Source organism: Borostomias antarcticus (assembly GCF_949987555.1).
Source record: "Borostomias antarcticus genome assembly, chromosome: 5".
In the NCBI taxonomy this organism is placed as follows: domain Eukaryota; kingdom Metazoa; phylum Chordata; class Actinopteri; order Stomiiformes; family Stomiidae; genus Borostomias; species Borostomias antarcticus.
Genome location: NC_140238.1, coordinates 20,320,483 through 20,342,866, shown reverse-complemented (window position 1 = coordinate 20,342,866; position 22,384 = coordinate 20,320,483). Strand labels below are relative to the sequence as shown.

At 45.1% G+C, this 22,384-nt stretch overlaps 1 protein-coding gene across 1 annotated transcript in view; it reads right to left on the bottom strand.

Moving 5' to 3' along the window:
• wbp2nl (WBP2 N-terminal like) overlaps positions 1-22,384 on the bottom strand; it is a 39,400-nt gene that overhangs the window by 9,932 nt on the left and 7,084 nt on the right. Inside the window, exons 4-7 of the mRNA XM_084438084.1 lie at positions 21,457-21,549; positions 20,830-21,042; positions 20,370-20,465; positions 19,698-19,774 (exon numbers count right to left, since the gene is read on the bottom strand). Coding sequence (XP_084294210.1) covers positions 19,698-19,774; positions 20,370-20,465; positions 20,830-21,042; positions 21,457-21,549 — 479 coding nt within the window. The remainder of the gene's footprint in view (positions 1-19,697; positions 19,775-20,369; positions 20,466-20,829; positions 21,043-21,456; positions 21,550-22,384) is intronic.

Here is a 22,384-nt window from a genome sequence, read left to right as displayed (position 1 = left end):
AAGAAAGAAAGAAAGGATGGATGGATGAAAGAAAGAAAGAAAAAGAAGGAAGGAAGGAAGGAAGGAAGGATGGAAGGAAGGATGGAAGGAAGGAAGGATGGAAGGAAGGAAGGAAGGAAAGGAAAGGAAAGGAAGGAAGGAAGGATGGAAGGAAGGAAAGGAAGGAAGGAAGGAAGGAAGGAAGGAAGGATGGATGGATGGAAGGAAGGATGGAAGGAAGGAAAGAAGGAAGGATGGAAGGATGGATGGAAAGGAAGGAAGGAAGGAAAGAAGGAAGGAAGGAAGGAAGGAAGGAAGGTAGGATGGAAGGAAGGATGGAAGGAAGGAAGGATGGAAGGAAGGAAGGAAGGAAGGAAGGGAAGAAAGGAAGGATGGATGGAGGGAAGGAAGGAAAGAAGGATGGAAGGAAGGAAGTGAATGAATGAATATGAATGCTACCACAATAGTCATAAAAGGGTGCCTGTACAGAGAGCCTGCACGTGTCCCCAAATTCAAATCCCAACTGACACTGTGAGCATCCTCTCATTCACTTCAATGGAAAGGCATGTCCGATTCAGACAGCTCTCTCTCAAAAAGTATAAATGTCACAGCCTAGATATTGACACCGTAGGAATCCTGAGAAAATGCTGAACATTTTAGGATATGATATGTCCGTGTAGCTTAAAAACTGTAGGCATGGCGACGAGTTAGAAAAAGGGTAAAAATGCAAAATTAGCAGCTCAAAAGGTAGTGTGTGGGCCCATACGTTTCAATGGAGAGCGCAGTTGCCGAACAAATCGTCATACAGCGAAAACTATAAGTCACACGGCTTAGATACTTACATTGTACGAATCAGCACAGTTATGGGAACGTTTCGATATATAATATGTGTATGAGCTGTTAAAACTGTAGGCATAGCGACAAGTTAGAAAAAGAGTAAAAATGCAAAATTAGCAGCTCAAAAGCTAGAGTGCGTTGCCATACGTTTCAATGAGGAGCGCAGTTGCCGAACAAATCGTCATACAGCGAAAACTATAAGTCACACTGCTTAGATACTTACATTGTACGAATCAGCACAGTTGTGTGAATGTTTTGATGTATAATATGTGTGTGAGCTTTCAAAACTGTAGGAGTGCCAGCAGTTTACAAAATGTGTGAATATTTTCAAAGCAACTACTGCCACCACTCTAAAAACATAAAGTTTCTGAACATTCTAAAAGCAGTTTCAAGCAGTTTCAATGGGACAAAAAATAGTTTTAAAAGTTAAATTTCTAAAAAACTATAACAAATATCAAAAATCTGAATGGATCCGTTCAAGAGCTGAACGTCATGAACATTTTAAAGTTTGAATGAGGTTTCTAGCACAAAGTATGAAGAACTAGTAGAGGTTCAAAAAAGCGGGGAGAATAATAATAATAACTAGAAAGTACATTTCCTGGAGAAAATGTGAGGTGGGCTAGCTGCTGCAGCTGTATGTAACAGCTACTGCTAGAAATACTACGGACCAGGCAATCTCCATGCACCCACCGGCGAAGACCGTGCGTCTCTAGCCCACTCAGGGGCTGAGTTGTGGGGCCCGTGGCGTGGTGGTGAGACTCCGCCCCCTCAGGTCAGAGCTGGTCGAGGACAGTGTACCCCTCTCCGGGCCACCTATCCGCCCGCACCGGTGAAGACCATGTGTCTCTAGCCCACTCAGGGGCTGAGTTGTGGGGCCGTGGCGTGGATAGTGGCGTGGGGGTGAGACTCCGCCCCCTCAGGTCAGAGCCAGTCAGGGACAGTGTAGCCCTCTCCGGGCCACCTACCTGACTCAACCGGTGCAGACCGTGTGTCTCTAGCCCACTCAGGGGCTGAGTTGTGGGGCCCGTGGCGTGGATAGTGGCGTGCTGGTTAGGCCCCGCCCCCTTGGGTCACAGCTAGTCGGGGACAGTACAGTGACCTCTGGGCAATTTCAATGCATCCACCAATGAAGACTGTGTCTCTAGCCCACTCAGGGGTTGAGTTGTGGGGCCTGTGGCGTGGATAGTGGCGTGGTGGTGAGACTCCACCCCCTCAGGTCAGAGCCAGTCGGGGACAGTGTACCCCTCTCCGGGCCACCTACCTGACTCCACCATGAAGACCTCCGGGCAGTCTCCTTGCACCCACTGGTGAAGACTGTGTGTCTCTAGCTCAATCAGGGGCTGAGTTGTGGGGACTGTGGCGTGGTGGCGAGACCACCACGCCACCACAAAGAGAAAGAAAGAAAGGAAGAAAGAAAGAAAGAAGGAAGGATGGAAGGATGGAAGGATGGAAGGAAGGATGGAAGGATGCAAGGAAGGAGGGAAGGAAGGATGGAAGGAAGGATGGAGGGAAGGAAGGATGGAAGGAAGGAAGGATGGAAGGAAGGATGGAAGGAAGGAAGCAAGGATGGAAGGAAGGATGGAAGGATGGATGGAAGGAAGGATGGAAGGATGGAAGGAAGGAAGGATGCAAGGAAGGAGGGAAGGAAGGATGGATGGATGAAAGAAAGAAACAAAGTAAGAAAGATGGATGGATGGATGAAAGAAAGAAAGAAAGAAAGAAAGAAAGAAAGAAAGAAAGAAAGAAAGAAAGAAAGAAAGAAAGAAAGAAAGAAAGAAAGAAAGAAAGAAAGAAAGAAAGAAAGAAAGAAGGATGGATGGATGGATGGATGGATGGATGGATGGATGGATGGATGGATGGATGGATGGATGGATGGATGAAAGAAAGAAAGAAAGAAAGAAAGAAAGAAAGAAAGAAAGAAAGAAAGAAAGAAAGAAAGAAAGAAAGAAAGAAAGAAAGAAAGAAAGAAAGAAAGAAAGAAAGAAAGAAAGAAGGATGGATGGATGGATGGATGGATGAAAGAAAGAAAGAAAGAAAGAAAGGATGGAAGAAAGAAAGAAAGAAAGAAAGAAAGAAAGAAAGAAAGAAAGAAAGAAAGAAAGAAAGAAAGAAAGAAAGAAAGAAAGAAAGAAAGAAAGAAAGAAAGAAAGAAAGAAGGATGGATGGATGGATGGATGGATGAAAGAAAGAAAGAAAGAAAGAAAGAAAGAAAGATAGAAAGAAGGATGGATGGATGGATGGATGGATGGATGGATGGATGGATGAAAGAAAGAAAGAAAAAGAAGGAAGGAAAGAAGGAAAGAAGGAAGGATGGAAGGAAGGAAGGAAGGAAGGAAGGAAGGAAGGAAAGAAAGGAAGGAAGGAAAGATGGAAGGATGGATGGAAGGAAGGAAAGGAAGGTAGGATGGATGGAAGGAAGGAAGGATGGAAGGAAGGAAGGAAAGATGGATGGAAGGATGGAAGGATGGATGGAAGGAAGGAAAGGAAAGGAAAGGAAAGGAAAGGAAAGGAAAGGAAAGGAAAGCAAAGGAAGAAAGGAAGGAAGGAAGGAAGGAAGGAAGGAAGGAAGGAAGGAAAGAAGGAAGGAAGGATGGAAGGAAGGAAGGATGGAAGGAAGGATGGATGGAAGGAAGGAAGGGAAGAAAGGAAGGATGGATGGAAGGAAGGAAGGAAGGAAGGAAAGAAGGAAGGAAGGAAGGAAGGAAGGAAGGAAAGGAAGGAAGGAAGGAAAGATGGATGGAAGGAAGGAAGGAAGGAATGAATGAATATGAATGCTACCACAATAGTCATAAAAGGGTGCCTGTACAGAGAGCCTGCACGTGTCCCCAAATTCAAATCCCAACTAACACTGTGAGCATCCTCTCATTCACTTCAATGGAAAGGCATGTTGGCTTCAGACAGCTCTCTCTCAAAAAGTATAAATGTCACAGCCTAGATATTGACACCGTAGGAATCCTGAGAAAATGCTGAACATTTTAGGATATGATATGTCCGTGTAGCTTAAAAACTGTAGGCATGGCGACGAGTTAGAAAAAGGGTAAAAATACAAAATTAGCAGCTCAAAAGGTAGAGTGTGTGGGCCCATACATTTCAATGGAGAGCGCAGTTGCCGAACAAATCGTCATACAGCGAAAACTACAAGTCACACGGCTTAGATACTTATATTGTACGAATCAGCACAGTTATGGGAACGTTTTGATAATAATATGTCTATGAGCTGTTAAAACTGTAGGCATAGCGACAAGTTAGAAAAATAGTAAAAATGCTAAATTAGCAGCTCAAAAGCTAGACTGTGTTGCCATACGTTTCAATGAGGAGCGCAGTTGCCGAACAAATCGTCATACAGCGAAAACTATAAGTCACACTGCTTAGATACTTACATTGTACGAATCAGCACAGTTGTGTGAATGTTTTGATGTATAATATGTGTGTGAGCTTTCAAAACTGTAGGAGTGCCAGCAGTTTACAAAATGTGTGAATATTTTCAAAGCAACTGCTGCCACCACTCTAAAAACATAAAGTTTCTGAACATTCCAAAAGCATTTCAAGCAGTTTCAATAGGACAAAAAAATGTTTTAAAAGTTAAATTTCTTAAAAACTATAAAAAATATCAAAAATCTGAATGGATCCGTTCAAGAGCTGAACGTCATGAACATTTTAAAGTTTGAATGAGGTTTCTAGCACAAAATATGAAGAACTAGTAGAGGTTCAAAAAAGCGGGGAGAATAATAATAATAATAACTAGAAAATTGCATTTCCTGCAGAAAATGCGTGTGAATGCTGAGCAGCTGAACTGAATAGCAAAAGCATTGCTGAAAATGCATGAATGTTAAAAATCTGAAATGTCAAATGTATCACACCTGAACAGCTGAAAATCCTGAAAGCTGAAAAAACCTGGAAGCTGAAAAAACCTTGAAGCTTAGCTGAAACTGGCAGAATTGGAAGCTGAAGTGCATTACCTAAAGAAGCTAAGAACTTAACTACATTGCTACAAAAGCTGGAAGATAAACTGTAATAATGTCAATGCTGAAACATGGAATAAATGACGGAATGTATTGCTAAAAAGCTTGTAGGCTGGAAAACCTGGAAGCTTAGCTGAAATGTGAAACTTGCAGAATTGGAACTGCATTACCTAAAGAAGCTAAGAACTTAAATACTGGTAAACTTTTGAACCTGAGTAGTTTAAGCCTTGAACTGAGCCTTTAGCTTGAAAGATGAGCAATAGAGTAATACTGTCAAAGCTGATGGAATACATGATGGAATGTATAGCTTGGAAGCCGTTCGGGGACAGTACAGTGACCTGTGGGCAATCTCTATGCACCAGACGGTCAAGACCGTATGTCTCTAGCCCACAAGGGCTGAGTTCTGTGGTTCATGGCGTGGATAGTGGTGTGGTGGACTCCACCCCCTTGGGTCACAGGGCTGGTCGGGGGCAGTGCACCCACTGGTGAAGACTGTGTGTCTCTAGCTCACTCAGGGGCTGAGTTGTGGGATCTGTGGCGTGGTGGCAATTCTCCGCCTCCTTTGGTCACAACCAGTCGGGGACAGTACAGTGACCTCTTGGCAATCTCTGTGCACCCACCTGTGAAGATCATGTGTCTCTAGCCCACTCAAGGGCTGAGTTGTGGTGTCCTTGGCGTGGCGGCGCGACTCCGCACCCTTGGGTCAGAGCCAGTCACGGACAGTATAGGCCACACTGGGCTACCCACCTGCCTTCACCAGTGAAGACCGTGTGTCTCTAGCCACCTCAGAGGCTGTGTTGTGAGGTCCGAGGCGTGGTAGTGGCGTGGTGGCGAGACTCTGCCCCCTCGGGTCAGAGCCAGTCGTGGACAGTGTAGGCCGCACCGGGTTCCCCACCTGCCTTCACCAGTAAAATCGTGTGTCTCTAGCTACCTCAGAGGCTGTGTTGTGAGGTCCGTGGCGTGGTAGTGGCGTGATGGCGAGACTCCGCCCCCTCGGGTCAGAGCAGGTAGCTGGCAGTGCAGTGACGTCCGGGCAATCTCCCTGTACCCACCAGTGAAGACCGTGTGTCTGTAGCTCACTCAGGGTCTTAGTTGTGGTGTTTGTGGCGTGGATAGTGGCGTGGTGGCGAGACTCCGCCCCCTTGGGTCAGAGCCGGTCATGGACAGTGTAGGCCGTGCCGGGCTACCCACCTGCCTTCACCAGTGAAGACCGTGTGTCTCTAGTCACCTCAGAGGCTGTGTTGTGAGGTCGGTGGCGTGGATAGCGGCGTGATGGCGAGACTCTGCCCCCTCCAGTCAGAGCAGGTCGGGGGCAGTGCACTGACATCCGGGCAATCTTCATGCACCCAACAGTGAAGACCGTGTGTCTGTAGCTCACTCAGGGGCTGAGATGTGGGGACAGTGGCGTGAATAGTGGCGTGGTGACGAGACTCCGCCCCCTCGGGTAAGAGCCGGTCTAGGACAGGGTACTGCTCCCCGGGCCACCCACATGCACCCAACCGTGAAAACTGCGTCTTTAGCCAACTCAGGGTCTGAGATGTGGGGACGGTGGCGTGGATAGTGGCGTGGTGGCGAGACTCCGCCCCCTCAGGTCAGAGGTTGTGGGGGGCAGGTCAGTGATTGCCAGGCCATCCCCATGCACCCCTCATTGGAGACCATGTGTCTATAGCCCACTCCGGGGCTGAGCAGTAGTTGTAGAGGTGTTGTATGGAAGTTGAGGTTAGAAGCAGTAGCAGTGAGAGGCAGAAGGTGTTTGTTATAAGTACTGCTAGTACTACACTCAAAAATAGATTAGACCTCTCATCATAACTCATAGTTTTATTAGCTGAATCCCAAATCGCGCACTTAGGCGAAAGTGCAGAGCACTCGCGGCCTTGTGGCCTTACATGCGCGTTCCCGCTAAGTCCACAAGGGCTCAGGGTAGTCCCAAAACGGAATCGCTAGGTCCACAAGTGCGCCACGCCGCCATTTTGCGCACTGTAACCGCACTTACCGAAAGTCCGCAATTTCACGGACTTAGGAGCAGAAAATACCCACAGCCCACCGCGTCTCATGTGACACAGTGCTTGAGTAGCCTACATCCGAGTCATGATCCAAGTGCATCACACATAAATGATGACATTTGCAAATAACACAACATTTATCTTGAAATCCACATGCTGCAAACATATCCCACCCAACCTAATTTTTTAATTATTATTAAATTAAAACAGACGTAAATCGGTCAATTTGCAGAGCTGAAGGGAGCGTCAGAGCAGCCTCTGCGTCGGAGGAACGCGGCAGCCAATGAAAACGAAGTGGGAGGGGCATTGAGCGAAACTGGGAGTGCTGTCCCATTTAATTCACGGCCCTGCACCCTCTGGCCCTTCCAGCTGACGTCAATTAAGTGCTCAGGCCTCAGGCCACAAGTGCGAGGGGCCGCAAGTGCGGTTTGCGCACTCAGATTGGGATTCAGCTATTGAGTTCAATAGCTGAAAGAGGAGAAAAGATATTAATATGAGTTTGCAGCCTGAAAAAGGGTGTCATTCTAAATATTTATTTGAATATAAGGAAGGAAGGAAGGATGGATGGATGGAAGAAAGGAAGGATGGAAGGAAAGAAGGAAGGAAGGATGGAAGGAAGGAATATGAATGCTACCACAGTAGTCATAAAAGGGTGCGTACAGAGAGCCTGCGCGTGTCCCCAAATTCAAATCCCAACCGACACTGAGCATCCTCTCATTCACTTCAATGGAAAGGCATGCCGGCTTCAGACAGCTCTCTCTCAAAAAGTATAAAGGCTGCAGCTTAGATATTGACACCGTAGGAATCCTGAGAATTTGCTGAACATTTCTATGTATAATTGTCCGTGTAGCTTAAAAACTGTAGGCATGGCAACGAGTTAGAAAAAGGGTAAAATTGCAAAATGAGCAGCTCAAAAGTCAGAGTGTGGGCCCATACGTTTCAATGGAGAGCGCAGTTGCCAAACAAATCGTCATACAGCGAAAACTACAAGTCACACGGCTAAGATACTTACATTGTACGAATCAGCACAGTTGTGTGAACGTTTTAATGTAGAATATGTGTATGAGCTGTTAAAACTGTAGGTGCGACAGCAGTTTACAAAACGTGTAGATGTTTTCAAAACACAGGCTGCCACACTCTATAAACTGAACATTCCACATATCCGCTTCAATGTTAAAAAAGGTCCAAAACAAACTTAAATTACATAAAAACTATAAGGAATTTCAAAAATCTGAATAGATCCTTTACTCAGCTAAAGGTCCTGAACATTTTAAACTTTGAAGGAGGTTTCTAGCACAAAAAATGAAGGAGGAGATAGGTTTCAAAGCTGACAAGGGGTTTCAAGGTCTGCCATAGACTTCCATTGTAATTGTTTTTTGAGAAAAGCTGAATATTTTGAAAAGTATAAAAGATATAAAAAATCTGAAAGATATCCCATAAAGACCTTAACAAGCTGGACATTTTGATAGTTGAATGGTTTCTGTAGCTCAAAGTATGAAGGAGTTGATGGCTGAAGAAGGTTTCAAAACTCCCCCATAGACTTCCATTCAAAAAAATTGTTTAAAAAGTTGAATATTTTAAAAAGTATAAAAGGTATAAAACATCTGAAAGGATTCCGCGCATGTCCTTAACAAGCTGAACATTTTGATACTTGAATGGTTTAAGTGGCTCAAAGTATGAAGGAGCTACAGAGAGCCAAAAAACGTACGGAAGAAGAAGTAAAAAAAAAAATAAAGAACTGGATAACAATAGTGTGAATGCTTGCAGCATTCACACTAATAAAGAAAGAAAGAAAGAAAGAAAGAAAGAAAGAAATAGTGGGAATATCACAAGTTGGGCTAGCTTCTGCAAGCTAGCCCACCTAATAAAGAAAGAAAGAAAGAAAGAAATAGTGGGAATATCACAAGTTGGGCTAGCTTCTGCAAGCTAGCCCACCTAATAATAAAGAAAGAAAGAAAGAAAGAAAGAAATAGTGGGAATATCACAAGTTGGGCTAGCTTCTGCAAGCTAGCCCACCTAATAAAGAAAGAAATAGTGGGAATATCACAAGTTGGGCTAGCTTTTGCAAGCTAGCCCAACTAATAACCAAAATGCTCCCAAATCACAAATGTTGATCCCTTTCTTGCTACTAACTCACTGACCTCATTTTCGCTAATTTTATCACTACTCACGACTGTACTCGTGACACTACTGCTATCTGTCTTCTCAGTGAAATTGCTGCGCACAGCGCACTCAGTGGGAACGCATGTGATTGGTCAGACAGCATAAGCGACTGTGTTTCATCCGTGTAGTCCTAGCACACTCAATTCAAAGCAAGATTATTAATCACATTAATTGCGGCCTTTTGCGATTAGTTAATCGTGGAGATCATAATCGCGATTTCGATTAATTCACAATTAATTGTGCAGCCCTATTTTAATCAATGATTTTATCAAGCACAATCTTGATTTCATGTTTTTAACTGAAACTTGCGAATACTTTTGGCAATATAGTGTAACTATGGATTGACTTCATAGTAACGGAGCCCACACACAACAAGGGGCACACTCTGGACTTGATCATCACCAAAGGTCTGAATATTTCTAAAGTTGAGGTGTCTGATGTTGCGCTCTCTGATCATTCCTGTGTTTTCGTTGAGAGTACTATCTCCATGCACACAAACAGTTCAAACAGAGGTCATCACAAAACGGTACATCACTGAAAACAACAGTGAAATATTTACTCAGGCATTCTCATCCACACCTGCCCTGTCTTGGGTCTCAGTCAATGAGCTTGTAGATAATTTCAATTCTAAAATTACTAATATTATTGATGCCATTGCACCCACTAAGGTGAAGGTGGTCTCTGGTAAGAAACAATCTCCATGGAAAAACGCCACGCTGGTCAGAATAGAAAAAAGAGTGACAAAAAGCTGAACGCAGGTGGCGAAAAACATATCTCCATGTTCATTATGACTTCGCATTTATCATTTGGAGCTGAGAAATGGACAGCAGTCCTTCTTTTCTGACATCATCACCAAAAACAATAATAATGTACGTGCTTTTTTTGCCACTGTTGATAGGCTAACAAAGCCTCTGAACTTCTATCCACCAGGGCCTGCAATGAATTTGCCTCATTCTTCACTGACACAATTCAGAAAATTAGACAAGCAGTCAGTGCCTCCATATCAAGTACAGGATATGTTGTCCCAGTGTCCACTTAAAATTAATACCATGACACAATTTTATCCGATCAACCATGAAGCATTGAAGGACATTATACATTATCTGAAATCCTCCTGTTGCCTTGATATTCTGCCTACAGGCTTCTTCAAAAATGTATCCAACTGCAGGCCTCTGATTTCCCACAAATTGTAAACATATCTTCTGTTCCCACAAACCCTGTAAACTGCAGTCGTCAAGCCACTCTTAAAAAAGAATAATCTAGACACCTTACAAATGAACAATTATAGGCCCATATCAAACCTCCCGTTTAAGTAAATTCTTTTCTTTCTTTTTTTAATGCAGTTTTTCAACAGCTGAACAACTTCCTAGCACTAAATAATTGTTTTGATGTCTTCCAGTCAGGATTTCGACCACACCACAGCACAGAGACTCTTATTAAGGTATTACTGCATCACATTCAACACGGTTGAACATATTACTAGGCCGACTGGAAAACTGGCTGGAAATTTCTGGCACAGTGCTAGACTGGTTTGAATCCTACTTGAAGGACAGGGACTACTTTGTGTCAATAGGCAATTACAAATCTGAGCGGACAAAAATGACTTGTGGAGATCCCCAAGGCTCCATTCTGGGGCCTCTTCTGTTCAACATTTACATGCTCCCACTAACTCAAATTATGGAAAACAACAAATTGTTGCCATAGCTACACAGACGATACACAAATTTATATCACCATATCACCAGGGGACTATAATCCCTGAGTAAGTGCATTGAACAAATCAACAATTGGATGTACCAGAATTTACTTCAACTAAACAACAATAAAAACTAGTGCTGCGAGCAGCAGTGAGCGGGCCCTCGCACCCCACGCGTGTCAGGGTGCTGCGCCGTTAAAGGCTGTGCTATTTCGGTGTGCAGTACTGAGAGAAACTTCCTGTCACCAGTAGGTGGCGCTCTAGGCGTGACTCAATACCGAAGCATAGATGTGTTCAGGACGGTACCTTGATGAAGCATGAGAAATGTTGAGTAAATCGGATAACGTATGTAGGAGTTATGAGGACTTCCTGTTTCACCAGTAGGTGGCGCTGTAAGTGTGACTCAATACCGACACATAGATGGGTTCAGAAGGCCACCTTCATGAAGCGTCAGCAATTTGGTGCAAATCGGATGATGTATGCAGGAGTTATGAGGACTTCCTGTTTCACCAATAGGTGGCGCTATACGTATGACGCAATACTGACACATAGATGTGTTCAGGACAGAACCGTCATGAAGCGTGAGCTATATCGGACAAATTGGATAATGTATGGAGGAGTTATGAGGACTTCCTGTTTCACCAATAGGTGGCGCTATAAGTATGACGCAATACTGACACATAGATGTGTTCAGGACAGAACCGTCATGAAGCGTGAGATATATGGGGCAAATTGGATAATGTATGTAGGAGTTATGAGGACTTCCTGTTTCACCAATAGGTGGCGCTATAAGTATGATGCAATACTGACACAAAGATGTGTTCAGGACAGAACCGTCATGAAGCGTGAGATATATCGGACAAATTGGATAATGTATGTAGGAGTTATGAGGACTTCATGTTTCATCAATAGGTGGCGCTATAAGTATGACGCAATACTGACACATAGATGTGTTCAGGACAGAACCTTCATGAAGCGTGAGATATATCGGACGAATTGGATAATGTATGTAGGAGTTATGAGGACTTCCTGTTTCACCAATAGGTGGCGCTATAAGTATGACGCAATACTGACACATAGATGTGTTCACGACAGAACCGTCATGAAGCGTGAGATATATCGGACAAATCGGATAATGTATGGAGGAGTTATGAGGACTTCGTGTTTTATGGCGAAATGTCAAACTTTAGCGGGGCGCCACGGCAAGGGTGTGTGGTGAAAACTCAATTTTTTTGATAACTTTTGATCACAAAGGTCTTAAGATGAAGCTGACCGAATATGAAGTTGATCGGATGAAATCTCTAGGAGGAGTTCGTTGAAGTACGAGGCATGGAAATGGTCAAAACAAGGACAAAATGTCACATTAAAAGCAAAATGGCGGACTTCCTGTTGCATGTTGGGTATAGCTCCAAGAGACATTTTAGTGTGTCTCGATGAACTACATAAGCCCACCGAATTTCGTTCGCCTACATCAAACTGAAAGGTGGGGCTCGCCATTTTAAATTTTCCAGGGGGCGCTCTTGAGCCGTTTTGCCACGCCTATTTCCGTCACCCATGAATTATCAAATTTTTTATAAATTCAATAGGGCCTCGCACCACCAGTGCTCGGGCCCTAACAAGTTATTGTCTTTGGAGCCAAAGAACGATTAAAAGTCAGTGCTCAGCTCCAATCAGTAATGCTAAATACCACAAACAAAGCCAGAAATCTTGGTGTAGTCATGGACTCAGACCTGAATTTCAACAGTCACATTAAGACAACAATTACAAAGTCAGCCTACTATCACCTGAAGAATATATCAAGGATTAAAGGATTTATAGCACTCCCTCTCCCCGCTAGCATCACAGGTTTATTGCTCTTTTCTAGTTTTATCCACTTGCATACCATACCTCCGTGATCGAAGTCGCGCATAAACATTGGTGGTACCTGAGAGTCTGACGTCTGGATCTCGAGGTCTGTTGTCTTTGGTTTTCATTTGTTTTACAGTTTGCTGAGCGGGATTTACAAGCCAGCAGTTGAGCCTTGCTTATAGCAAGTAGACTAAGGTTGTTGTCCTCTGGTTTTCGTTTGATTTACAGTTTGCTGAACGGGATTTACAAGCCAGCAGCTGAGCCTTGCTTTTAGCAAGTAGACTAAGTTTGTTGTCTTCTGGTTTTCGTTTGTTTACAGTTTGCTGAGCGGGATTTACAAACCAGAAGCTGAGCCTTGCTTTTAGCAAGTAGATTGGGTTGGTTGTCTTCTGGTTTGCGCTTGTCTTACAGCTTGCTGAGCGTTGTTTTGCTCAAGCCAGCAGCTGAGCCTTGCTTTTAGCAAATAGATTGGTGGTTCTTATCCTCCTATTTTAATTCCGCAATTATTTTAACGATCTGATGCCCTTTTACCCTGAGGGGAAGCTCTATATGCGTGTCCTGAGCTAGCTAGAAATACTGTAGCTACAGATAGCCTACAGCCACCGGGCTTTCTCCCTCTTCGGCTTTGGGATTATTACATCTACAAGCAAACAGAGGGCTGTTCCTGCAGTTTGAAGCGTTTTCTCACCTGCGTGGACCAGTCTTGCGATGGCTCCACACCCTGCCGCCCCAAACTGCTCGGGTTGCCCCCAGCGCAGCCAAATAATCTCAGAGTTGGAAGGTAGATCTCTATTCTACACTCTATACACCAAACCGAACATTTCCTGGACTCACTGGTACCCGACCCAGACGTCGGCGTCCTGCCTCCCACTGCTCCACCGTCGGCGGCGTCCGGGGGTGGGGATGTGGATTTTGGTTTCCTCCTGGGTGAGAAGTCCTGGCCCGCACTCGGAGCCAGACCCAAGCATTTAAGCTCCACTCCTTGGACCACTGTTAGGAGGAAACGAGGAAGGGAAACCTCCAGGGTCGTCTCCCAACCCTCCGACGACAACACCCTCCAGCTGAGGAATAGCTTTGCTCCGCTGGCCGAGCCTGTATCCAAGAGGTCCAAGGATACTAGCAGCATCAGCTCCTCGGTCTGGCTCCCTGCTGTTGGGGTTCATTTCACACCCTGCTCTACTCAGTACCTTACCAGTCCTCCGCAGCCCACCCACGCCTCTCTGGTTGGCGAGCGGCATAACAGCCAGGCTAATCAGCCTGCTCCCCGGCCTGAGCACAGTCCAGTCCACCGAGGGGACCCCCGGCCCCCACCCTCTGCCACTTGGCCTTCAGGTGTGAGGCAGCCAAGGAGGCCCCCTAAGCCCAGTGGGCCCGCCGCTGATCCCGCCCCCCCATCTGTGCTCGTCATCGGATCATCCATGGTGCGCCATGTAATGGTCCCGAAAGCCCGGACCTGCTGCTTCCCAGGAGCTAAGGTCTCGGACATCAGGACTGTTGTCCCATCACTCCTCGCGGATTATCCCCTGGCCTCATCCATCATCATCCATGTCGGAACAAATTACATCAAGCTCCAGCAGTCTGAGCGGCTGAAGGAGGATTTCAAGGCCCTGATCTCCACTGCTCAGGCGTCAGGAAAGACCTGCATCATCTCTGGCCCGTTCTCCTCTCCCCGGTATGGTGATGCCAAATATAGTAGGATCCGTCAGCTCCACATCTGGCTGAAAGGCTACTGCTGCCAGTTGAAGCTTCCCTTCATAGATAATTTCACCACCTTCTTGAACCGCTCGGACCTCTTCGCCAGGGACGGTCTTCATCCTAGCAGGTCAGGTGCCCGTCTGCTCAGTATGAATATGGACCTGACGCTGAGATCATCCAGCGTCTGATGTGGGATAAGCCCGACCCATCTCAACCACCCTACTGCCAAACATAAACCTCCTGTACCCACGGGTCGGGCTACACCAGCTCCATCTCACCAGCGCTCAATCACCATAGACCTGGATTCCCTGCCCCTCACTGAGACCTGGCATAGCGACGTTTATATTTCTATAAACGAATTTTGCCCACCTGAATATGCCATTCAGCGAATTATCTCCCACCGCACCCCTATTACCATAAGGAAACAGTCAGGTGGATCTAATATGAAAAACCTGATATCTGTTCCAGTGAATATACCACCCAGGCCTACTAGTCAGGCGAGCCAGCCCTTTTCTGCGGAAGCTATTTCAATGGCGATCCTGAATGTCAGGTCCCTACCAAGCAAAACTTTTCTCATTAATGATCTTATATGTGAACGTAAATTAGACTGTATGTTCCTAACTGAAACCTGGCTAAATATAAATGGACCAGCAGCCCTCATTGAAGCCTCTCCTCCTAACTACAGCTTTTTTCAATCTATCAGAAGTGGGAAAAAAGGTGGAACAGCCACCATAGCTACAGATGCCCTCAGCTGCAGGACCATCTCCTTTGATGATTTTACCTCTTTTGAATACCACGCTATTGTCTTAAAATGCCAGCCCCCAGTTCTGGCAGTAACCGTGTATAGGTCTCCCAAACAATGCCCTGCCTTCTCTACAGAATTTTCAGAACTCCTGTCCATCATCCATACAAATTATGATAAGATTATCATCATTGGAGATTTCAACATACACGTGGACACTGAGGCGGACTCGAAAGCCAGGGACTTTATCAACCTCCTAAACTCCATGGATTTTACCCAACATATCACTGAGCCAACCCACAACCGAGGCCACACCCTTGATCTAGTGATTACTAAGGGCCTGACTATCACCGTCTCCTCTATTAGTGACCTCGCTCTCTCCGACCATTTCTGTATCTTCTTCACTGCATTGGTTCCTAAAGTCAAAAGTAGTACTGGGCGCTTTATCAAGAAACGTTATCTTACCTCCGCAGTAGCCGATAGTTTTAGAGAAATAATGATCACAAACAATTTATCAACTCCAGAAGTGGGGCAGTTAGGAACTATTGAAGACTTAGCAACCACCTTTAACACCAGAGTAAGGGCAGCCTTGGATTCTCTAGCACCTATTAAACTGAAAGGATCACAGCCAATCATAAAGCTCCATGGCGAAATGAGGAAACAAATCAACTAAAGAGAACCTGCAGAAGATCTGAGCATATGGTGAAAAACCAAGCTACAGGTCCACCATGATATTCTCAAAGAACAGCTCTCTGCCTTTAATAAAGCAATAAGAAATGCAAGGAAAGACCACTTCTCAAAATTGATATCTATCAACCGAAATAATTCAAGAGTGCTCTTCTCAACAATTGATAGCCTAATAAACCCTGCCATAAAAACACCTGAAAACCTGCTCTCTACCTCCAACTGTGAGGAATTTGCAGCTTACTTCAGAGATAAGATTATGAATATTAGGAGGAATATCACCCAGGAAAGGCCATGCATCCCGTTCACAGATCCTCTCCCTCCATGTAATGGACATATGAGCTTGTTTACACTGATGGACACAGAAATGTTGAGAAAAGTAGTATCCAAACTCAAATCCTCCACATGCCTGCTGGATCCCATCCCCACCGATTTTTTCAAAACTATTTTTGACTGTATCCTATGACATTTTATCCATTGTTAATGACTCCCTATCTACATGTGTCTTCCCACCAATACTTAAAACTGCTTTGGTGAGACCCTTGCTGAAGAAAAACAACTTAGACACAGTTCTTAGCAATTTTAGACCAATCTCCAACCTTCCCTTTTTGAGTAAAATCCTGGAAAAAATTGTTTTCAAACAAATTAATGATTTCCTAGCTACAAGTTGTACCCTTGACCTTTTCCAGTCCGGCTTTCGTGCCCATCATAGCACAGAGACGGCATTAGTCAAAGTTGTAAATGAGCTCAGAATTAATGCTGACTCTAAAGAGCTCTCTGTTCTCGTCCTCCTGGACCTGAGTGCAGCCTTTGATACTATAGATCATGCAATCCTCATCGAAAGACTGGAGAAGTGGGTTGGCCTCTCTGGTCCAGTCCTAAATTGGCTTAGGACCTATCTAACCGGTCGTGATTTCTTCGTTGCCCTTGGTGAACATAGCTCAGGAAAGATCCCTATGACCTGTGGGGTGCCCCAAGGATCGATTCTAGGACCTCTTCTCTTCAGCCTGTACATGCTGCCCCTTGGCAGTGTCATCAGGAGGCACAACATTAGCTACCATAGCTACGCAGATGATACCCAACTCTATATTTCTGTAACACCCAGTAACTACAGCCTGGTTGACTGCCTTGTCAAGTGTATTACGGATATAAATGTATGGATGTCACATTATTTCCTCCAACTAACCCAGGACAAAACAGAAGTACTGATCATTGGAGAAAAAGCTGAAAAAGAGAAACTATCTGCACACTTAAAAACTCTGGAAATTGACACCAATTGCCAGGCTAAAAACCTAGGTGTCATACTTGACTCAGATCTTAATTTCGAAAACCACATCAAGAATATTACAAAGACATCTTTTTACCACCTAAGGAACATTGCCAAGGTGCAACCCTTTCTCTCTCAGGCTGACACCGAAAGATTAATGCATGCTTTCATCACAAGCAGGCTGGACTACTGCAATGCTCTACTATCAGGCCTACCAAAGAAAGCAATCTCTAAGCTACAAATGATACAGAATGCTGCAGCACGAGTCCTCACTAAGACTAGACGAAGTCACACCAGCCTTAAAATCACTACATTGGTTACCTGTCAACTCTAGAATAGACTTTAAAATACTATTACTAGTCTATAAATCTCTCCACAGTCACTCACCAGAATATATTTCAGACATGCTTGTTAGGTACATGCCCAACAGACCACTCAGATCCTCAGGTACTGAACTTTTAACAGTTCCAAAAGCCAGGACCAAGAAACACAGAGAGGCAGCTTTTAGTTTCTATGCCCCCAACCTCTGGAACACTCTACCGGAGTGCCTAAGAAGGGCCGAAACAACGGAGGTCTTCAAGCGAGATCTCAAGACGTACCTTTTCGACCTAGCCTACAATCACTAGCCAGGACCTTGAGACACAGAAAGGCAGCCTCAAACCTACCTGTGAATCCTCTGTATACATTGGTATTTATCCTGCTATGCACTGTATATATATCAAGTAGTGTACAGAAGCTGGTTACCCTGAAACAGGCTTGTTCTATTCTGACAGCTGTGTTGCTTCAATGGCTGTGTGCCACTAACCGTTTTCTGCCTCCCCTAGTGCCTCTCTCTCTCCCTCCTACCTTCTAACCAGGTCCAGTGGATGCCCTACTGTCGCCCGCAGACCACCCTGAGTCCAATAGATACTCCCGTGTCAGCTGTGGATGTCGTAGTATTAAGTACACACCAAGGTTATTATAGTTAACGAAAACTAACAAAAAAACGAAAACTAGGTGTGAAAAAACATTTTAGTTAACTGAAATAAAAATAAAAACTAGACTTTACAGAAAAACGATAACTAACTAAAACTGTATTGTGTGTTTACAAAACTAACTAAAATAAATTAAAATTATTAATAAAATGTCCTTAGTTTTAGTCTTTTTCATTTGATACATAAGCCTAGTATTTTGGGTGGATATAAAATCTATCCTCCATGTTTTTTAGCTGTGCCCCAGCGCAGGAGTAACCTGACGTGGTCCAGATGGTTTGTTTCACACGGAGTGAAACAACGTGAGCTCACGAAATCAGGATGGTCTCACAAGTCTTGCACAGAAGAATAAAAAACTAAAAATAATACTGAAACTAATAAAAACGAAACTAAAACTAAGCATTTTCAAAAAATAAAAACGAAACTAGCAAACCTGCTTTAAAACTAATCAAAACTAAACTGAAATTAAAAACAAAAAGTTAAAACGATAAAAAAATAAACACTAATGAAAAAAGCAAAACTATTATAACCTTGGTACACACACACACACACACACACACACACACACACACACAGACACACATCAGTCCACATCCGGCTTAGGCCTGGACCTGATTCTCTTAGCCTTTCTTGCTCTGAAAATTTAATTTAATGTAATTTATTGCTCTATAAATGTTCTTAGCCATTAGACAAATATATTCTAGGAGCTTGCTCCAGGTTGCCTGTTTTAAATATCTGTGTGGTTTTTATGGCTCTATGTGCTACTAACCCTGTTCTGCCTTCCCTCTCCCTAGTGCCTCTCTCTCTCCCTCCTATCTTCTAACCAGGTCCAGTGGATGCCCCACTGTCACCAGCAGACCTCCCGGAGTCCGATAGATACCCCCGTGTCTGTCGTAGCATTTAGTTAACACACACACACACGTACACACAGACATACACCAGCCCACTTCCGGCTTTAGGCCTGGGCCATAGCAAACACACACCAGTATTTGCCATGTCTCTCCTATGATGCTTTTTTAGCCTCTCTTACTCTGAAATGTAATTTAATGTAATGTATTGCTTTATAAATGTTCTTAGCCGGTAGACAAACATACTCCTGGAGCTTGCTCGATCGCCTTGTTGAGAGGGGTCAGGGAAAACTTTACAGCTCACTTATCTGGCCCCCGGGTGATTACTGTTTTTTTGCTTCCCTCTGGAATATGTAGAGAGTGGGTCGTATGCCCACCTCCCTTGTTCTCTGTAAAGCGCATTGTGTTGCCTCTGGGTATGAAATGTGCTATACAAATAAAGCTTTGATTTGATCAGACAGCTGCATCTGATTCAGAACAGTGCTGCTTGAGTCGTCACTAAGACTAAGAAAGTGGATCACATCAATCCAGTTCTGTCTTTACACTGGCTTCCTGTCTGTCAAAGAATTTACTTTAAAATACTGCTGTTGGTTTATTAAGTACTGAATGGTTTAGGGCCAAAATATATTTCTTATCTGCTGCTACTGTACGTTATGAACCATCCAGACCTCTCAGGCCATCTGGCACAGGCCTGCTTTCTGTCCCCAGAGTTAAAACAAAACATGGAGAAGCAGCGTTCAGTTTTTATGCTCCACATATTTGGAACAAACTTCCAGAAAACAGCAGGTCTGCTGCAACTCTCAGTTCTTTTAAATCAAGAATGAAGACTTCTTTTTGCCGCTGCTTTCCATTAAATCAAATAATTATTCATTGCAGTGTAATAAACTGTGTTTGTTGCATTTTGTGTTGATGTTTGATGTGAAATGTGCTATAGAAATCAACTTCCCTTGCCTTGCCTTACAGGTCATTACAATAAGAAAGAGAAAGTGGTCTGCTGCTCACCATGGGCATGTAGACATTGTGAGGATTGCTGGGGTTGTAGTAAGCACTGCCTGCTGCCTCTGCTGCCTTGGCATTACCTGAGGGGAGAGAGAGAGAGGGAGAGAGAGAGACAGAGAGGGAGAGAGAGAGGGGGAGAGATGGGGAGAGGGAGAGAGAGGAGAGGAAAGAAAGAAAGAAATGACATGAATAATACACACATTGTGTAACAGACACCCAGCTCCAGAAAGCGTAAGGAGAGCCAGCGTGGATGGGAGTGCGATACAGGTCACACTGCTAGGCCCGTCACACTGCTAGGCCTGACCACTGCTGCTACTGCACCATGAAGCACAGAGGGCAGGCCTCCACACCCCCCACACACCACCACCAAGCTGACATGTCAGCGACAGCCCAGTGAGTGCTCACTATCGTGTGGTATCCAGGGAGGTCCAGTGGGTGTTAAGGGAGACAAGAGAGTGATTTGGTGTCCCATTTCTTCATCCTCCCAGAATTTGACGTGGAGGAGGACCCCTCTCACTGTCCCGTGCACCACAGGATTCATTTTGAGGAGGACACATCCGATGTGACAGATGCATGGGGACAGACATTCCCTCCCTCCCTGTCTCGGTGAGAGAGAGAGAGAGAGAGAGAGAGAGAGAGAGAGAGAGAGAGAGAGAGAGAGAGAGAGAAACAGACCTGGAGGGGGCGCAGTGGGAGGTGCAGACCAGTTCTGGGGCGGTCCAGGGTACGGGGGAGGTGGAGCCATGTAGGCAGGGGCAGATGGGTACGCTCCTAGAATACAAAAGAGAGAGAGAGAGAGAGAGAAAGAAAAAAGCAGAGAGAAAGAGAGCGATAAACCTATTATTAAAACAGCATAGGGTGTTAGGACACATCACTGTTTTACATAAATGACTGGTTAACTCCACACACATCACAACAGTGGATGTCAACAGTGTATCATCATTTTTCTAGATTGGCCAAGACTACCATGTCAATCTTACTCAGCCACAACATGTGAATCATATTCCTGGACACAACCACTTCCAACATCATTACATTTTAATTAAATTACATTATCACCATTGCATAAACCAATTAAATACTCAAACGAAATACTGCAATGTTAGAAGCAGCCAAGCTGCCCGAGGTGACAGACCTGCAGCTGCTGTTGGGTAGGGGTAGCCCATGTTGGCTTGGGGGGCGGGGGCGCCCTGATAGAACCCGTTCTGCTGTGGCGGCGGGGGTCCGTAGGGGTAGTTCTGAGGATAGCTGTGAGGGGCAGGTGGCAGGGGCCCGTAGCCGTTCATCATCCCGGGGGCGGGGTAGCCGTAGGAGGCGCCGCCGTTCTGGGCAGGGGGGGCACGGGACGCTGAGACACGGCGAGTGATAGAGGTTAAAGGTCGGGTCCCACTGTCTAAGAAACTAACATCATTACATAGAGAACGACGACTATGATAACACCCTTGAAATGGCTTGCCATTTCATTTTCAAACAAATACATACTGAACTACTTGATCAAAATGTTCACCCAGTAAACCTTTTTGTTTCTAACCAGGATGTTATGAGTTATTAGCAGGGGTTACATTGGAATTCAGGAGACGGGAAGGAGCCCAACTCACAAGAGGAGGGTGCAATGAGATGTGATAGTTCAACTCTGTTTGGTTCCCAGATCCTGTGGGCTCCTCCCACCTAATTTAACACCACTTAGTTATCTGGAACGATGATCTCACAGGTGAGGTTGCAGGAGTTGGCGAGCGCCGGGATGAACGAGGTCACGACCTACCGTTGGTGGCCAGTTTGAAGAGGTGCTGCCCCAGCTCAATGGCGCCCCCGCTGTTGAAGGACATCTTGAAGGTGGCCTGGCCCTCCCAGCCTCCTAGAAACACAGGATAGTATGTCACTCACTGTCAACAGGTTGATTAGACTTTGACAAAGGCTACAAGGCCGAAACATGGGTCTGTTTGATTAAATCACCCTGCATCGAGAGCTTGAGTGTACGATTTCTTTCTTTTATTCAGTTTTTGATTAGGTCAACTGACCATTCACTGATTCAGGATGAGATTACACTACCCAGCCTTATCCTGTATAAACTTCATTGTAATGAGTGCTTCAATAGAGAAGGATTGACATGATTTATACATCATTGCCAGCTCTTTCCAGCCGATAACCCTTTCAGCAGGCCTATAAAAAGAGACCCATGTATAGTGACTTCTTGCATAAATAACAAGATTAAATACATTAAAAACAAATCTAAATCCAGATGATCTGTGGTCGGAGGGCAGAGGACTGCCCTCTACTACTAACGCCAAGTCTCAGGCTGCTCCCTCTACTAACCCCCAGCCTCGTCCCTCTACTAACCCCCAGTCTCAGTCCCTCTACTAACCCCCAGTCTCAGTCCCTCTACTAACCCCTAGTCTCAGTCCCTCTACTAACCCCCAGCCTCGTCCCTCTACTAACCCCCAGTCTCAGTCCCTCTACTAACCCCCAGCCTTGGCTCTCTACTAACCCCCAGTCTCAGTCCCTCTACTAACCCCCAGCCTTGGTCCCTCTACTAACCCCCAGCCCTGGTCCCTCTACTAACCCCCAGTCTCAGTCCCTCTACTAACTCCCAGCCTTGGTCCCTCTACTAACTCCCAGCCTCGTCCCTCTACTTACCCCCAGTCTCAGTCCCTCTACTAACCCCCAGCCTTGGTCCCTCTACTAACCCCCAG